This window comes from Pygocentrus nattereri, chromosome 7, assembly GCF_015220715.1.
Source record: "Pygocentrus nattereri isolate fPygNat1 chromosome 7, fPygNat1.pri, whole genome shotgun sequence".
NCBI lineage: Eukaryota > Metazoa > Chordata > Actinopteri > Characiformes > Serrasalmidae > Pygocentrus > Pygocentrus nattereri.
The window spans coordinates 7,289,770-7,309,362 of NC_051217.1; the positions used below are offsets into that span (position 1 = coordinate 7,289,770).

General features: G+C 39.3%; 1 protein-coding gene across 2 annotated transcripts in view; it reads right to left on the minus strand.

Moving 5' to 3' along the window:
• Positions 1-366: 366 nt before the first annotated feature.
• The window catches only part of cracr2aa (calcium release activated channel regulator 2Aa), a 33,219-nt gene continuing 13,992 nt past the window's right edge, over positions 367-19,593 (minus strand). For both annotated transcript variants that reach the window (XM_017686921.2, XM_037540121.1), the window contains exons 3-18: positions 19,323-19,434; positions 16,483-16,672; positions 15,285-15,431; positions 13,139-13,229; positions 12,801-12,896; positions 9,298-9,485; positions 9,063-9,134; positions 8,918-8,963; positions 8,748-8,839; positions 7,735-8,101; positions 6,149-6,281; positions 4,499-4,580; positions 4,220-4,334; positions 3,786-3,887; positions 3,317-3,393; positions 367-1,926 (exon numbers count right to left, since the gene is read on the minus strand). In XM_017686921.2, coding sequence (XP_017542410.1) covers positions 1,842-1,926; positions 3,317-3,393; positions 3,786-3,887; positions 4,220-4,334; positions 4,499-4,580; positions 6,149-6,281; positions 7,735-8,101; positions 8,748-8,839; positions 8,918-8,963; positions 9,063-9,134; positions 9,298-9,485; positions 12,801-12,896; positions 13,139-13,229; positions 15,285-15,431; positions 16,483-16,672; positions 19,323-19,434 — 1,995 coding nt within the window. In that variant the 3' untranslated portion in view covers positions 367-1,841. The remainder of the gene's footprint in view (positions 1,927-3,316; positions 3,394-3,785; positions 3,888-4,219; positions 4,335-4,498; positions 4,581-6,148; positions 6,282-7,734; positions 8,102-8,747; positions 8,840-8,917; positions 8,964-9,062; positions 9,135-9,297; positions 9,486-12,800; positions 12,897-13,138; positions 13,230-15,284; positions 15,432-16,482; positions 16,673-19,322; positions 19,435-19,593) is intronic.

The window sequence follows — 19,593 nt, forward strand, 5'->3', positions numbered from 1 at the left end:
AGTAATTTTTTCAAGGGAAGACCGCCACATTAACTGTTAAGATGCTATAAGTTTCCAAATCTCCGTCCACTAGGTGGCAGCACAGCTACAGTACCCATACACTGTTGTTCTCATAGCAGCTCTGCCTAGAATTAATGCTTAATTATTATTATTTTTTCCCCCCATTTTGTAGCATTTATGAAAATTGCTGATACATGCTTTGAGTTACCTTTTGTTTTAGCTTTAAACCAGCGTTTCTTCATGAAAGAAGTTCATCTGTAATTTATAATTAGGTACATTTGAAAGTGTTTTATGCACAGTAGTCTTTCCGCAGCCCAACCCAACACCGCCCCACCACCGACTCCACATCAAATTAACAAGTTCATGTAAATATAGTATACCTTTATTACAATTACTTACAAATACTCATTACAGCCTTTAAAATATTCATACAATAAAGTTTTAATAGATTAATATTTTCCCTTTATGGTCCTTGAATACCCTGAATTGCATGTTTTATAGTTTTCCCTGCTCCCAACTGAACTCAGCCTGTCAGATAATTAGCAAACCCCATATGAAGTTAAACAGGGCACGGGTGCGTGAGCCCCAGAAGCAAAACACGTGTGGTACAGGAGTACTGCAGGACCAGAACTGGAAACTATATTGGAATATTTCTTCACATACAACAACATGCTGGACCACTCTTACTGTTATTGAAAAAATAAAGGGGTGGACTCTGTGGCTTGTCAGCGTGTTGGTGGTGTGAATGTTCAATCTCATACACTTCACAGTGACACAGGACAGTGATATTATAACCAGGCACATGTTCTAGACACGTTCAAGAATGTGACATTCAACAAAGTGAACCAAAAAAAAAAAAAAGAAGAAAACCTTAGTAGGACCCCATATTGTGGGCTCCCACTTGTGATTTGTTTCATGGCCTCAGACTCATTTGATGCAATAAAGAACCGTAAGCCCTTTTTGTTCCACAAAGAAACACTTCAAAGTGAGACATTTCACTAGATAAGACATATTGATAAATAGAAAAAATTGCTGTGCCACAGTGAGAACATGAACAGCTTTAAGCTTCCATTGAGATTTGAGACAGGTGTCAACACTGATTGCACTAAATTGCTTGCGCAGTTTGTGATTTAGGCCACTTGTCAAAAAAACATAACACAGTACATAAAAAACAAGAACAAACCCCAGGTCCTGAAATGGATATTTATAATTTATACAGAAACATTCCCAGTCAGTTGTTCTCCTAGCACAACATAACCTCTTATACTACACCCACCCTCCTCTCAAATTCAGCAGTCTTGCAGAACCTTTAACTGTAAAATATAATTATGATCTTGGAGATAATTAAAACATAATGTAATTCATTTCACCTCCAAATAAACTCCAGTTTGGCTTTTGACTTTTGAAGATATTATACTTCTGTTATGTAAACATTTGCACTGTAAACACAAGTTTTAAGGTGAGCTTATAATTCAGTGTGAACTAATGAGTATAATACATGCAATTCTTCATATTTCTTCTTGGCTATTCAGCCAACATCAGCTCTCAGCATGATGTGTCTCTATTCTGTATCCCCTCAATATGAAATATATGGACAGTTGCTCCACCAAAACCTTTTAGTGCAAAACCTGGACTTTCTCCACAATAACACTGCTTGTGTGTGGCATTAGTTAAAAAAACAACATTGAAAAAACACACAGACGTGCCTAAAAGTGTAAGACTATTAAAAGTGTGGAGTAGGAAAAGGAGAAAACTGTACATCACCATGAACACCAGAAAGACAGTGGTGAAACAGCTAGCACTCAGCACAAGGGTGGTGGGTTAACAAAGGGGGCTCTTTACTAGCAGCAAGACTTCTTTTTTGAGGGACCATCTGCCAGGATCACTGTTTTCTCTTTCTCTCTATCTTCTTGCTCTTTTAGAATTCTAGAAAAAGTTCACAATTACATCAATGCATAATTATCACTGTCAGGACAAAACCTTATATCAACAAAATGTCAAATTTTTAGGATATGAAAAAACATTTTACACTTTTACCTGAAGTTCATATAATAAACATTTAATTCAAGTATTACTGAACCATTTCTACTGGTCAATTTCCCATGAAAGTTTAATGTAACAGAAAGAGCAGCTGGAGTTTAGAAATGAGCAAGAAAGTAAAATCTAGAGGTTCTGATCAGACAGCAATGATATACTAACACATATTAGGCTTGAATGGCTACTTAATGTATTGCTGTTTCATGCTTTCTTCCTTTCAGGCTATTAAAACCAATATTCATTGAAACTATGTTACTTCTGTGCTGAGCAGTCTGAGAGTTTTTCCACTCTGTGATAGATAGGAGATCGGAGGGGTGATGAAACAATGTTTATCTCTGCCACTGGTTCAGAGTGACTTCATCCAAACTTAGAGGGTGTTTCAGAGGCGAGGCAACAGTCATTATATTATGACAAAAGATTATGGGAAAACAAGATTTTTCAACTGATATTATTTTGATTACAGGTTGATTTTAAAGCCTTACTTGAATGAGACAGATGTTCTACTTTCTGGGGTACATATTAGTAACCCCTTTATATAGTTTCATAAAACATTTGAACTTAATGTTAACTTTACTTTTAGAACAATACATGACATGCATGTTATACAATCCTCAGTTCTAAAAAAATTTGCATTTTTTTTAGTATTAAAGTATGTGAAATGCTAATACAGAAAGCAGTGGTTAGTAAATTTTGTTTGACCTGAATTAAACTGAAACCAGTACAAAACCCAAACAGGCCAGTCAGTTCAAGTTACCCATGCTACTGGCATTTCTTAAGCCTGGAGAACAGAATACCCATTATTTCATAAACAATCTGAAAGGTTGATTTGTCACACCACAATACATGTTTCCTATGGTTTAGTTTAGTCTTAACCTGCATTTTTGATGCAGCGATGAACTGTGTTTATTTACAGTGGATATTGATACAAATATTCCTGCCCCGTCCTGGTTTAGAAAAAATAGGTCTTTCCTAGATGCACATTTTAATACCCAAGGACCTGTTTAAGATGTTTCTGAACATTTCTAATCTTAATCTGCCACTGTCTAACTCTTTTGGAACATGTTGCAGACATCAACTTCACAATGAGTGTATATTTACAAAAAACAATGAAGCTAAAAATGTTAAATATCTTTTTACTACTTTTTTAAAAACACAGGTCAAAGTACATTTACAAGTCACTGCTGAATTAGCATTTCACATACTGTCCTAATTTATTGAGGTTTGTATAATCTATATAATTATAATAATGGTGCAACATCATGTCTTTATCAGAACATACCTTGCCAAGTGGATCATAGATTCAGTTACATTGTGGCCTGAGAAAGCACTGCACTCAAAGAAAATCAACTGAGAGTCCTGAAAGACAAAATTGTTGGCCATCTTAAGTACGAGCAAACATAAATAATAATTAGCACAGGCAGTAGCATGTCATCTCATGCATTTTTCCTGTCCATAAAGCTACACTGAACAGTGCTTTTATCAGAGATAAAAGGACTCCAAAGCACTCAAAGCATCACACAAATGACAAACTGAACAGAGAAGAAAAGTAAGGAGAAGAGTGGCTAAAACCCTACATGAACAATCAAAATAACTCATGATTCACTTCCTGAAGAACACTGCACATCCTTAGTTCTCTAAAAGCTCTGACTCATGTATTTTTACCTTCATTCAAGGAGTGCTCCTGGGCTGGCAGGGATGATTTGGTTTAGACTGATCCATTATTATTAGGAAAGTTCTAGTTCACTCACCTTAGCTAATTTTTCGCCCGCTCTGAACTGAATCTCTCTCTGGGCCTCCAGGTCTGTCTTATTCCCCAGCAACAAGACAGGAATGTCCTCACCCGCTCCTTCCTAAGAGATAAAGATATTCTCTGTCACGCAGGTTTATCCTGTACATCATTCAGAGGACTTGGCCCTCTCCTCTTCTGGGAGGCTACTCAGATTCTCGTTCAAGTCCCTCATCACCTTAAGGCTCGACTCCTGCAACTCACACTTGACTGGACTTTTTGGTCAAACCCTATGGACGGGTGCACTGGATGTAAAAGCTGCCCACAATGCTTTATGCAGACTCTTGCCTCTAATTCAATAGTTTAATATATTGCATTAAGACAAATTGACTTGGTGTATCATTGTTGACGGACGAGGCCGATGAAAAAGAAAAGGTACATCACACCCTCTCTTACCTGAACACTGGCCAGCCATGACCTCACTGCTGTAAACGTCTGCTCGTTACTAATGTCGTACATAACCACTACTCCATCTGCCTTGCGGAAAAACTGCTTAGTAATGCTGCGATACCTGCCAGGAAATTAAACAGAGGCTCAGCAATCATTGTTACTTCCATTTGTGGCTACTACCTATATGTTATTTGTGGAGTTGAGGGGAATTATTCATTTTTGACAATCAAAAAGCAAAGAAATCAAGAACATTTATTGGATGCAGAAAGACCGTATTACCCTCACCTCTCCTGACCTGCTGTGTCCCACATCTGCAGCGCCACCTGGCTGTTGTCCACTGTAAGTGTCTTTACACTGTAGTCGATACCTAGATGCAAAATGGTTAAAAAAAAATGGAACAAGAGAGACAAAAACATTGCATGACTTTGTTGTCCAGAGGAGGACCATTTTCTCATTTTCATCTTTTGAAGTTTTTTCTTTTCCCCCCTTTAAAACAGATCTTCTGAGCATATGCCTCCACAGCAAGAGTGCACACTAAGAGGAAAGGGCAGACCAGATTGATCTGAGCCTGAGTGAGACTGTGTTATTGATGTACTGTAACAGGGAATGAGCATCCTGACTGTCAAGCTGTCATGGGTCATTTCTGGGCTACGCTAACATCCAAAACTAAGCAAATAAAACATTCTTTTGTTAGCAGCATCGTAGGTGCATAGAAGTACATTTGCACGATGTAGAGGAGACAAAATCAGCTATGAGTTTTCTGGCTACAGTATGCAAAATTTTGATTTTTATTTTTTCACTTTTTTTTTTAGATTTTGAATTACTATGTTGTCCATAATGGCTTACCATCCTAAAATAACTACTTACTTTCTTTAAATTTCATTACTCATTATTTCATATATAAAGAAAATAAATCAAAGCTTTTTTCTCCTCTATGTAGCAGGAAGGGGCTTCACAATATTTTTTTTCTGGGCATCAGTAGATCTACATGACACAATATTGCTAAGTATTGCAATACATACAATTGTAGGCAAAGTTTGGACATCCTTGATCATGTTTTGCTGATTATAAGTGATAATGAGTTCACACAAATGTGCAGTGTTTTGGCTTGCAAAGATTGGAGCTTGACATGTGCTCTACAGGGAACAAACTAAATATGGCATTTCATGGTGTTGTCAAAATAGTGCACAATTTCTAATTATTTGAGTTTGACATATTTGGGGAAAAAATAGTGTGCACGCACGCACGCACGCACGCACGCACGCACGCACGCACGCACGCACACACACACACTTATTACTTTCGACCACAAATTAGTCTTTCAAAAGGTTCCTCCCACTGACTTCTCAGCAACCTCAAATGGACTTTGGTATACTATTAGTCTGCCAATGGGCACAGGCAGAGTAAAAAATAATTATGTAATAAAATATGAATATTTTGGCTTATGTGTAAAGAAATACGATGTTGTAACTGAAATATGGTGATAATATGCTGTATTGATTCTTTTATCCAATGCTTACTAGTGTTTGTGGGAAACACCCTAGCCTGAGGAAGAGCTACCATACAACATTTGCAGAAGTATGGCAACCTCTGTGTGAGACTGAAAAGCTGCATCAGCTTCCCACTTTGTTAATGCAGTCAGCATGAAAAATACCAGAAACAACAGTGTGCAAGAAAACTGACTCAATCGAGCAGCAACATACTGGAAAGTCTGTGCAGATATACTCTTAAAAATAAAAGTTGGACATGCGTTTCAAGTGCCCCAGAACCTTTACATTACATTCTTTCAGTTTCAGAAATCTCAGAAAATGGAAACATCCGGTGCTTCAAAAGTTTTTTTTTTTTTTAAGAATTTCTTCTGTGGCGTCACTCCACAGAGCCCTTTTGGCACTTTAAGTCACAGAGACAGAGATGAGCTGTGGAAGGCAAACTGACCAACAGTAGCTGAGGTTCCAGGGTAAAAACAGTCGTCACAGAAACGACGCAGCAGAGACGTTTTCCCAACACTGGAGTTCCCCACCAGAACAATTTTAAAGAGGCGGTCTGGTCCCAAGCTCACCCCTTCCTCCTGTATAAAAGTAGAGCAAAAAGTCAAGGAACTGTGCAACACTGAGGAGAATGACCCCAATGACGGAAGTGTTTGCAGTGTCCCTACAGGAATACATTCAGCTCAGACTGTTGTAACATCTAAAGTGAAGCTGGTGGCACAGATCATCTGTGTATCAGACTGTAAACTGAGAAAACATGCTTTGAAATGCTTTATACTCCTAAAATAATTTTCAGAACTCGTCAAAGTCAGACTTTGAAAAACATGAAAGGAAATGCTCGCCACAGACAGCATGACTGTATGACGGCACTGAGTGATTCAAAAATAGAGCGTTCTTTCTGAATGTATGTGAAAAAAGCAAGGTGTGGACCTCAGTGACCCTTCTTACAGTGGGAAACACAACACCTGCTGTACCAAAGCTGCCATATCAGGACTCTCTTATCCTGCGACAGGAAGTTCTAAGCTATGCTGGTAGGTTTTATTCAACACACTGACCGTCTGATTAAATTTTCATGACTTATAGAGTTAGGATAAGAAAAATACTACAGTAAAATGAAAAGGGTATAATTAAGTGAGGGAAGAAAATGTTGCAGTTTAGTAGCTGGTAGGACTATGTTTAAAAAAAATCAATAAACATATACAACTACTACTGCTATTATTATTAATAATAATAATAATAATAATAATAATAATAATAATAATAATAATAATAATGGCATGCACTAGTACATTTTTAACCATAAAGAGAGCTCTCAAGTTATTTTTAAAAGTTAAATTTCACCAAAAATAACATGGTGTGATATTGTTTGTTGTCTTTGTGAAAAGAAAAAATAAATAAACAAGAACGGCTGATTGTGAATTGTACCAAAATTCCTAAAACAATCAAATCAAATCAAGGCAAAAGTTTCAGATTTTATGCTGCATTGAGTCATTTTCTAAAGAACTGTAGTCTAACTGCTGTGGGGTCAGAGATTTAAGACTAATTACTTACACTACACTTATACTTGTTCAGGGCTGAGTTTCCCAAAAGCATCTTAATGTTAAGATCATCCTAATTGGTAGAGAGAGTGTTCAATGTGATTCTCACGCTGCCTTTTAAGAATCATCTTTGTGCTAAGATGCTTTTAGGCAATGTTGATCAAAGTCAACCTTGAGATGTTCTCTGAATTTATCACAGTATTAATACATTTGCATTCAAACGCTTAGTGAACGTGTTTTTTTGAGTACTGGTACTGTGGAGGGAATCTTACACAGTTTTATAAACATTAACCAGACAGAAACCACTTTTCCAGAAAGGAAACTAAAAACAAATCAATTGTAGCTAAAATTAAAAGTAATATTACCCATATGTTAATATCATGATTTACAGGTACAAGGAAATATATAACCCAGCACTTTTTGTTTGGAAGTGCTGACTTAGTAATGAAATTTCAATTCTAAACAATGACAACCAAAAGACAAACCGGCCACTCACAGGCTGGGGGGTCTCTTTCCCCACTGGCTGTCCCCTTGGTGAGGTGGGGGTGTGTATGTCCCTGCTGTCTGGAGGAGGGCACTGTGGGATTGGGGTGCTTGCAGCAGGGTAAATGCTGCTCATCTGGAGATCAATGCCTTCTTCCAGTTCCTCTTCCTCCTCACTCCAGTCCCTGAGCTGGGCCTGGTACTCCTCCTGCAGGAGGTGGGGGAGATGGTCCTCTTCAATGGAAATGACCCTTGGGAGATGGCGCCTTTGAGGAGGAAGGGCATCTGCTTGGTCCTCTTGCTCTAGAACCAGACTGTGGCCCTTAACGCCCACTGTGCTCTTCCTCTTAGAATGTGGCAACATCTCATCCTCATCATCACTTTCATGACGTGAAAGAGCAAAAAACATGGAAGAAATATTCAAGCCATAGTACAGCACAGTTAAGAAATATTAAAGATTACATGACTCTTATACAACATCACGTACTGTATTACTGCAAATAGCATGACTGCTGTGATTTGGTTGCAAGTATGAGTGGGGTAGTGCCTTAACTGTTAGTGTTATAATCTTATCTGTGATAAAATTTTTGATACCTGACTGAGTGTTCTGTTGCTTTTATACAACAGTTTTACAAAGTAAAGAAAAAGCAAAAAACCCTCAAGCACTATTATTAAATATAGGCCCTGTTTAGAATTTGGCTGATTTCCTACATTAAAAAAGTTGCTTAGAGTGACTGTTGTTCCTTAGCAACCAGTGGTACTCAGAATAATACAAGTGCTTTCATCAGATATAACAACATGGGCAGAGAGTTTTTCAACCAATCAGAGCATGTGGACAGGATTAATTGTTATATAATTACTGATTAGCAGTTTTCACCACAATAGATCGAGTTGCAGCTTTTTGAATAATTTCTATCCAAAAAGAGTCACAGCCTTAAAAAAGACTGAAAGGCAGTAACCTCCATCCTGAGAGCACTTGAGTGGACAGAGGCACTTTTTATTCAGAGTTCTGGGAAAAAGCCTTACCTCCTAAATGACTGTTTCCGTTCTGTGTATTTCATAGCAATTGATCCAGATCTCTGTGCCCATGAGGGGGTCACAACGGAGTTATTTGGTGTCTAGGAAACGAAATGTTATAATGTATCTACATCAAATTTTTAGAACATTGAAGTCAAAACAACATCAATAACACTCACTTGACAGCATATATCCCGCTCATCTCGTAAATGTTTGTTCATTTCCCTAAAACAGACATAAACGTGGATTTCATCTATTCATGAGTTCTGCATTTTACTGACAAATTAAGATCACGGTTTACTGTATTTACAGAAGTATTCTTGCCTTAGCAAATCCAGTTGCTTAAGTAGACTTGCTCGCTCTCTCTGCAGGCTCTCTGTAACTCTGTACATCTCTCTAGAAACAACATAACAGATTCAGTATGACTGGGGAGGAGAAGATTCCACAAAGATAAGACCATGAATGGCTGGCGGTTTTGATTTCACAGATACATGTACACTGTAAACTGAGATCAGGATGAGGAGCAGGTGTATAAAATATGTGTGAAGTGCAGTCTCACAGCTCTCGCTCCTCCTGCAGACGTGAGGCTTGATCCTGCAGCAGATTGAGCTGTTCCTGGGCTAAACTCAGTTGCTGAGTGGTGTGCTCCAGCTCCCTCGCCAGCTCCTCATTATACTGCTTCAGTTTTACATTCTCCACTGCCGTCTCTCTCTGCTCACTGTGCAGCTCACGACACTGGTGCTCCAGCTGACATGCACACACAGATACGCAGACATTACATAATACAGTTAAAATCCACATTTACCATGCTGTTGCACAGGTGGAGACAGTAGGATGTGTCCAACATCCTTTAACCCTTTATCAACTGTCAGTTCCTGACTAAAAACTGCTCTTGGCTGGGTAAGTCTGGGTGATGGTGATGGATGATGCGTTTGAAAACCTCAGCAATGTCACTGGACTGTCCCTCATGTCTATGTCACTCTCAGCACCATACCACTATCATGTTAGTGCCACTGCTGTGTTGAGAATGCTGCGCTACCAGCCAGAGATGTAGTGGGAAAGGAGGTCGTGTCCTGCTCAGTGTTTGGAGGGGAGTGAATTCTCCATCCCCCTGCCCCACAGTAATTCACCCACAACTCATCCTTCTGATTTCAGCCATGCATTTGTTTTGTTAGGATAAAAAAATTGGCAAAAACATATTTCTATTATTATTTTAAATTTATAAGATTTTTTAAAAGAACTACATTTTAAATCACAAAGGACAGATGGGCAATGTAGTTGATGCAGTTAGTGACATGGTTACAGTCAAGATGAACTCAGCAATCTCTCATGATGTAGATATATAATACTATATGAATAGATAATTGGTTACAAAATGTAAAAGAGGATGTTTTGATATATTAAAAAACATTTATCAGCACATTCCTAGTGCAAAAAATAACCAATGATGAATTGTGTATGGCTGACTGTGTGTGCATGTGAAGAGATGTGAAAGTGTGAAAGTGTGAAACTGCACAAGTATTAAGATTAAGAGACCCTTATTAGTCCCACAACGGGGAAATCTCACCTCTGTGTTTAACTCATCTGTGAAGTGACATACCACATACAGACTAGTGAACACACATACACTAGGGGGCAGTGAGCACAGTTGCCCGGTGGGCAGCCCTATCCTCAGGGGAGCAATTGGGGGTTAGGTGTCTTGCTCAAGGACACCTCAGTCATGGACATATAAGCGCTGAGGATCGAACCGGCAACCTTCCAGCCACAGGGCAGGTTCCTTAACCTTCAGTCCATGACTGCCCCCTATATCGTGTACCTTATAAAATGACAAGTCAATGAAAAAAGTAGGTTTACAGTGGGAATGCAAAAGTCTGGTCAAATTATGTTCTATACTTTTTCTAGCTTTACCGTCCCGTTTAATATCGTGTGATTTTTGGGAGAACTAACCAGCTGGTGGAATTGGCAATGGCTAAACTGGTGAGAAAATTGGTCAAAACAAACTAAAAACAAACAAACAAACAAACAAACAAAAAACTCATGTCATTTGATTGGCCTCATGCTTTAGTCCAATCAGAATGGAACACATATGAGTCCATCACAGATTACCCAACCAATAAGCCTCTGTAAACAAAATACTAATCGGAAAAGCCTCAGCACTCCAAACCTGGCCTTTTGAGTATGCTACTGTCATAAGGTGAAAAATGTTCAGCACTAGTGGATCATGTGCCAGGACTGGTTTGATAAGAAAGCTGGTGCACTAGCACCAAGCACAGCTTTGCTGCTAAATATAGAGCCAGAAAATGGACTGCTATACGCCACATCTCAAGAACAGCACTGCCCTCTTGATGAGGTTGGGATGACATTGAGTTTGAGGCAGTCTGGAACAAAAACAGCTCTGACCAACAGTGCATTCATTTGCTGGTTTGGGTTAACTGGCATGTCAGTGCTCTGTCCATAAATACATTAATTCTTAGCAGCTGTTGCAAGATTTGACAAGCATTATAGAATGTTCAGCCAAAACACCATTTAGCTCTAATGAGAAATTGTAGAACACAACTCAGCATAAACAAGCATGTAGTTATTCATTTATACAATCCTTGTCTAGAGCTGCTACATAACATTGAGTTTTCAGTGTAAACTGCTAAACCATTGGGTATGGGTGGGATATTTGGCAAATGTATATCATATCTGATTTTCAAAATACATGATATGCATCATGGTATTTGTTTTTCTCTCAAAGTTGTGAACAAACTGGATTGTACAAAAGCACCAGCAAAACATCAGTGACATTTATAAATAGGTATGGAAAACTCAGTACAGTATTTTTTGTGTTAAAATTAAGTTACCCTTATTAGTCCCACAACAGGGAAATTTCACCTGTGTATTTTGATCCATCCATGCAGTGAAAAATCCACATACACACACACACATTAGGGTCCAGTGAGCACACTTGCTCTACCCCCAGCGCCTGGGGAACAGTTGGCGGTTAGCTGCCCTGCTCAGGGGCACTTCAGTCACGTACTATCAGCTCAGGGGATCAAATCAGTGACCTTCCGGTCATAAGGCTGGTTCCCTAACCTCCAGCCCAAGCAAATAATGGCATGATGGACCAATATCCAATCGGTTGTTCACTGTTTCACAAGTACTGACGATATCCATAATAAACTCACTGTGTAGTAATTGATCACAGGACCATTAGCATATTCATATTGCCTATTCATACAACCGAGCTCCACTATATTGTAGAAAGAAGCTCCTGCTACGCTATTGTGAGGTCCATTACACAACAACCAAAAAACAAAACAAAACAAACAACAACAACAACAACAACAACAACAACAACAACAACAACAAAACGTGGTCACCGTGTCACCTGACAAATCCATAAAAATCATTTGAAAGTATTTATGCTCTAAATTGAGGTATTTTGAAGATTGTGCCACACTTTCTCTTTAGGGTGAATAGGACTTTTGCTTGCTTTCTTTAAATCTTGTCCAACCTTGAAGCAGTTGCTATGAAAGAAAGCATTTGTGGGTGGGGCATGAATATCAATTAAACAGCTGAGAGAGGTAAATAAGTAATTTAATGCCAACAGTACAGAAAACGGATGAGCACTTGCTGCTGCACCCTTCCTTCCTCATTAGAATGAAAAGATCCAGCTGTTTTTTATTTACTGCTAATAAGAGCAGCGAGGTATCCGTCTTTGCCTCATGTATGGCATCATTTTGTCAACACTTCATTAAACTGGGTTAACTAAGAACAAACATGCATTCATCAAATGAATAAACCTCTATGTCAATTTCTTGACAAAACACTCTGCAAACAATAACTGCTGCATGAAACTCGAGCGCAGCCATGACTCAGGATTTATCACTTCCCCCATCATTTATGAATACTGAGAACAAATCACAGCCTCCTTTTGTGAGTTAATGAAGGACATGCGTCACAACATTACATTTACATGTTACTGAACTACATATGCAAGTTTTCACATACCCATATGAACACATGAACAAAAAAAGTGTGATGGAAGGTGGTTGGGGAATCAAAATGACTACTCACTCTTTTCTGTTTGCTTGAAAGCAGTTCAAGTTCTCTCTCTTTGCTGGAGAGCTGGCGCTCCAGCTCCTGACTGCGGGTCAAGAACCTCTCAGAATCCTGCAGGACATAATTACAGCTTATATAACAGACCCCTGAGGCTTGATTTTAGAGCAAGTTTGAAGTAATCTTTCCAATACTTGTCAAGTCATGAAGCAAATTATAATACATCTGTCAAACTTTCTGTAAAACGGTCAGCTTTATTATACTAATAATGACAAGAATTATTATAATAACCAGTGTCAACATGTTCTAAAACAAATCAGTCAAACCCAAAACCTTAATAGAGCACTAGAGCTCACCTGTAAAAGGATCCTGTCTTTCTCATTCTTGATCTGTTGCTCCATTTCTTCATAGAGGCGTTGGATTTCATCATCATGAGAAGCTGCTTTCCTGTAGGACAAATCAGGAATAAAAGAAAATGTGCATTCAAACTACAAAACGTTCACTCAAACTCATTGGGGCTCCATAAAAATGAATGGAAAACTTTATGAAAAAATAAGTTTGATTTAACTTCCATTTGTGTTTACAGCACATTTGGGGCATAATGATAATTTTAAAAAAAACTAAAATATAAAAAGGTGCCATAACTTTGGCTCAGGTTCAGCAAATAAGCATTAATTGTGCATTAAAATGTAAAGGATGCGTACATGAAGTAAACACATTATGTGCCCAAATGTTTGCATAAGACTGTATTTTTTAAATGGGAGGTTAAACTGACATATTTCCAAAGAAGTGCAGGATAACAACAGCTTGCTCCAGTATTTTTCGTTTTTGGTTCCCAGTCTGTATCTAAACTTCCCCTAAGGCAGGTGAAAGTTCACATATGATTGCTGTTGGAACAAAACCTTGTATTTCTATAACCCTTCAGAAGAAGCTTCCCAGGTTAAATTCCCAGGTTTATTAGACCCAAAGTCTCATTATTCATATGAAACAATGCAAACCAGCTAAGCTATTTTCAAGTTATAGGAGCGAGGAGTGGAAGCGAGGAAGTGGCAGTGGATTCTAGACATTTAAGGGAATTCATATAAAATTTCAGGGCCGATCTTGTGGACAAAGATTGGACTAGACCGCAACATCAATGACTTTTTTTGCCATTAAAAATCTCATTTAGTCCAGGCTTTGGCTTAATCTGGGAAATCAGCCTTTAAAGAACGGAAATGATCAATACAGAGAGAGGGACTAATTCATCCTCTTTCCACAATTGAAAGCACAGTCAATTGTGCCCTGGCCGATTTCATCGTTTGAGAGTTCCCAAATTGCAAGTTTAGCTATCAGAACGACACGATGATGGAATACATTCAATGGATTAGTTTAATACAGCACATTTCCTTTAAAGGATGGATATATTAATATGGACATAACCTTTTCCTCAAACCAGTGCAATGCAGAAAATAAAATTTCAGCACTAAAGCCCAGCAGGTTTAACAGTTGTAATGAAGCTCAGTGTCCCCATTCTTGTCTTACTACAAAGCGAGATTTGAGAGAGTCAAGCAAACTCACTTTTGATAGACTAAAATAATACCCATTAAATAACAACCAAATTCATGTCCCCATTTCTAGAAAGATAATTACTATACAAACTGAAGATGTGAGTGGAAAGTAATAATGATCTAGGGGACTATCTATTACACAGTGTCTACACTAATTAGGGGGACAGAACAGAATATATCCGATTTTCCTAATTATAAGGAAAAATCAGACATTTTATCTTACTAGATAGATGCTGCCTCCTCTTACAAGTCTCTTCAAAACATGCTGTCCATGGTTTTGCAGGCTCAAAACAAAGACAGCAATAATAATGCTAAAGAGTATTAGGTAATTGGAGACTTTGTAGTGGCTATTATCTTCTTTTCAGCTATTGTGCTGTGAAGTAACTATGCATATTTCAAGCATTTCCAATTGTGTACTTTCTTCTTAGAAAAGAAATGCATGTGGAGAATAACAAACAGGGAACAACAGGGACTTGTGTTATACATAATGTATGAAGTTAGTAGGTGTATAGCAAATTGTTAGATGCTTACAAAATGGGATACAGCAGAATTCAGAAGAACCTTTCTCTTCAGTCAGATTAGTCACAATTACACTGAATAACACTCATTTCCACAACTTGATAACTAAATGATTTGTGTTTTTTCGGACTATTTGAATGACTGGGATAATGGTATGGATGCTATAGATTTAGAGGATGTAGAGGATGTAAATGTAATCTTCTGTAAAGGGCACTAAATCCGCTGTTTGAATTGCAGTATGAAGAATAGGAAGCCTTTTGTCTCCAGCTATAGAACTGCCTGAGAATGTAAATGCATCAAAAGCCCCTTTTTGTTTGTTCTAGACAGAAAAAATGCCCTCTGAGAACTGTGTGCATGCATTTAATGCCAGGTATCAAGCATTCAGGAAACACTATAAAACAACATTTATTAGAGATAAAATTGTGAATGAACTGACCTTTTCAGAGCCGTCTCCATCTCCATCTTCTCTTGGTTTGCTTCTTTGATCTGGTATGTGACCCTGGCCAGAAACTCCTCAAAGTTGGACAGGAGACGAGGCTCATCCTTGCGAAGCTGAGCCCACAAACTGCGCACCTCTCCTGGGCTAAAAGCACAGAGAAGTCAACAGTAACTAAACTTTTTTATGGTTATGCAACAGACAGATCAAGTTTTTATTAGTGGCCAATACCAGTATCAAGACAGCGGCATGGCCATTGACTGATTTGATGCCGATACTGGACAGTTCTTAATTTCAAACAATATTAAGAAATCAGCATAGTGCTGATTAGAGTTTTACAGATATAAGTTAAGTGATATTTTTTTAATCCCACAGACGGGGAAATTCCACCTCCGCATTTAACCCATCTGTGAACTTAAACACCACATACACACTAGTGAATACACACACACTAGGGGGCAGTGAGCACATGTGTCCAGAGCGGTGGGCAACCCTATCCACGGCGCCCGGGGAGCAGTTGGGGGTTAGGTGTCTTGCTCAAGGGCACCTCAGTCATGGACATATATTAAAAGTAGTATAATCTGCTGCATTGCTATAGTTCATCTTTATTACTTTTTCAATAAGCATTAATGTTTAACTCAACTCACTCATTCAGACTCAGACAAGCTGTGTGAACCATGTTCGACTGGAAATGAGTAAGACCCAGAAAGCTCACAGAACCATGTAATCTAAATTGTCAGTTCCTGTCTGGGAGCTTGCTGTTAGCCAATAGAATGCACTTATGAAACTTATGACTTCCACTAGGACCTCTTTCCTGCATAAGGAATAATTGCAGTGTGCTAAAGGTGAAACTAGTCATGCAATAAGAGCTCTCTCCTGTTCTGCACTCAGAGAGGAGAGGACTCTGATATTTAAATGTCTCCTTCATCTGACAGGCCTTCCTTTGGGACAGCATGAAGCAGCTGTCTCATACTCTGATTGATTGTAGTATGGGATGTTTCAGCCTGTATGCATCTTAACCTTTGAGCATGTTCAGGGACCAGCAGGCTGGCATTTGCATAAGATCAGAGGCCATTTTTTCTGTACTGCAGTCCATCAACAGGTCATCATCCCAAAAATGTGAAAAATGAAACGAACATGACTTTCTAAATAGCAAAAGCAAATGAACAGAGTGTGCTTGTAGTGAAGTAGCACTCACTCCTCAAAGATGTTGCTGGCACCCAAGTTCTCCATCAGCATGGAGAAATGTTTCTCCTCGTCATCCTCCCCTCCACTGAGTCTCGCCTCCCACTGACTCTGGTAGAGCGACTCAGGAGGACTCTGCACTGGGATAGACTCATGACCTGCCTCTGGAGCAGCTGCTGCTGCAGGACCGAACATGAACTCACCTAAACAGCAAGAATACAGGGCATTTAGTCTTCTGTACAGATTTTTGTCTACACCCCCAAAAATATTTTGGACAGTGTTATATATTTCAAATTTTGTGTTGTTGAGTGCAGAAAATTAAGATCAAACCTTGAGGACTGCACAATAATTAAAAAAAAAGTATTTGGACACCCCTCCTCTTTACTGATTACAAGTGTTTCAGCCACACCCATTGCTAACAAATAGATACATTTAGGCACATAGCCCTGCACTCTCACTGGCAATGGAATGGGTCATACTGATGAGCTCAGAGACTTCATATCTGGCACTGTCATATGATGCCACCTCCACAAGTCAGTTTGTGAAATTTCTGTCCTGCTAGATCTGACCCTGTCAACTGTAAGTGCTACTATTGTGAAATGGAAACACCCAGAAGCAACAGCAACTTAGCCACAAAGCGGAAGACTCCTACAGCACAGAGGTCCTATCCTCTGTTGAATAGCTCACTAATGAGTTTTATGAGCTTGAGTTAGGAGAAATGAGTTTCCATGGTCAAGCAGTTACACACAAGCCTAAGATCAAAATGCACAATGGACTCTGGAGGACATTGTAGGGGCTACTACTCACGACTGGAGCGAATCCGCAACGGACAGGCTTTAAGTCACTCAACAGGGTCTAGCCCTTTAAGAGACTCGAGGGGGGAGGCACTAGCGGGTTTTAATGGAGTTGTTGTTTTGAAAGCGAGTTGTGAGTTTCGTTTTTGTCTCGTTAAATTAAAGTTTTCCCTCTGCGGGATTCTCCACTAACTTGAGCCTCCTTACTTCACGACCCGCTTCAACATATTCTGTGGCGTGACAATTCACACTTCTCTATCTTGCAGTCTGATGGACATGTCTGGGTTTCCCGAATACTAAGAGAACGTTACCTATCCAACTGCATGGTGTGAAGTGTAAAGTTTGGTGGAGGAGGCGTAATGCTATTGCGAGTCAGGCCCTCCCATCCAACAATAGTCTCTGACCTCAGAAATGCTCTTCTGGATGAATGGGCAAAATTCTCAGACACCCTCCAAAACATTACTTTCTGTCGAGATTATTCCAGCTGTGTGTGTTCAGTGAACATCTGTGTTAGCAGTGCAACTTAAAGTAACTGAATCCACTAATTAGAAAGGTTGTTTGGATACTTCTGGACGAATGGTATATTTTGCTTATAATAATGCAGACCTTTGTCCAATCCATTTTATACCTTATCCATATCTATTCACCAGTGTATTTCAAATATATTTCAATGAAATTCAATACATTATATTTCCAAAAGTATTCGCTCATCTGCCTTCACACCCATTTGAAATTGACTGACATCTCATTCTTAATCCATAGGGTTTAATATGATGTCGGCCCACCCTTCACAGCTATAACAGCTTCAACTCTTCTGGGAAGGCTTTCCACAAGGTCTAGGAGTGTGCTTATGGGAATTTTTGTCCATTCTTCCAGAAGCGCATTTGTGAGGTCAGACACTGATGTTGGATGAGAAGGCCTGGCTTGCAGTCTCCGCTCTAATTCATCCCAAAGGTGTTCTATTGGGTTGAGGTCAGGACTCTGTGCAGGCCAGTCAAGTTCTTCCACACCAAACTAGCACATCCATGTCTTTATGGACCTTGCTTTGTGCACTGTTGCGCAGTCATGTTGGAACAGGAAGGGGCTATTCCCAAACTGTTGGGAGCATGAAATTGTCCAAAATCTCCTGGTCTGCTGAAGCATTAAGAGTTCCTTTCATTGGAACTAAGTGGCCGAGCCCAACTCCTGAAAAACAATCCCACACCATAATCCCCCCTCCACCAAACTTTACACTTGGAACAATGCAGTCAAACATGTACTGTTCTCCTGGCAACCGCAAAACCCAGACTTGTCCATCAGATTGCCAGATGGAGAGGTGTGATTCGTTGTGCCAGAGAACACATCTCTACTGCTCTAGAGTCCAGTGGCGGCGCTTTACACCACTGCATTCAACGCTTTGCGTTGCACTTGGTGATGTAAGGCTTGGAAGCAGCTGCTCGGCCATGGAAACTCATTCCAAGAAGATCTCTATGCTGTTCTTAAGCTAATCTGAAGGACACATGAAGTTTGGAGGTCTGTAGCAATTGACTCTGCAGAAACTTGGCGACCTCTGCGCTCTATGCGCCTCAGCATCCGGTGACCCTGCTCTGTCATTTTATGTGGCCGACCACTTCATGGCTGAGTTGCTGTCATTCCCACATGCTTCCACTTTGTTATAATACCACTGACAGTTGACTGTGGAATATTTAGTAGTGAGGAAATTTCACAACTGGACTTGTTGCACAGATGGCATCCTATAACGGTACCACGCTGGAATTCACTGAGCTCCTGAGAGCGACCCGTTCTTTCACAAATGTTTGTAGAAGTAGCCTGTGTTGGAACACCCGAATTCAATGATTTGGATGGGTGAGTGAATACTTTTGGCAATATAGTGTATGTATTTTTTGCAGTATTTTGCTCATATTGTGCAGCCCAAACCCAATATTTATGTAGGGGAAATAAAACGTCTTACAGATAATCAAATAAGAAGTCTTAATCACATCACTGTGACTTAGAGGTGATCTTAGTGCACTAATTGTGGAAAATTATTACTATTCTGATTGATGTAATAAAGACCCACTGAAGCCAGAGGAGAACTCATCCAGGGTGAGGTATCCGTTGCCATCAGCATCCAGAGTGTCAAACACATTCTCCAGATCCTCAGCACTCAGGGGCAACTCTCCCAGTAGCCTCTGAAACATAATACAGGGGCAATCAACAAACAAGTAATTTGAAATAAAAGATTTAAGAATTAGAAATCTAAAAATATAAATAAAAGAGGAGAACCCCTATTTTACAACAATAAGATATGCTACAAATGAAGAAAGATGTTGGCTGGCAAGATGCAAAGT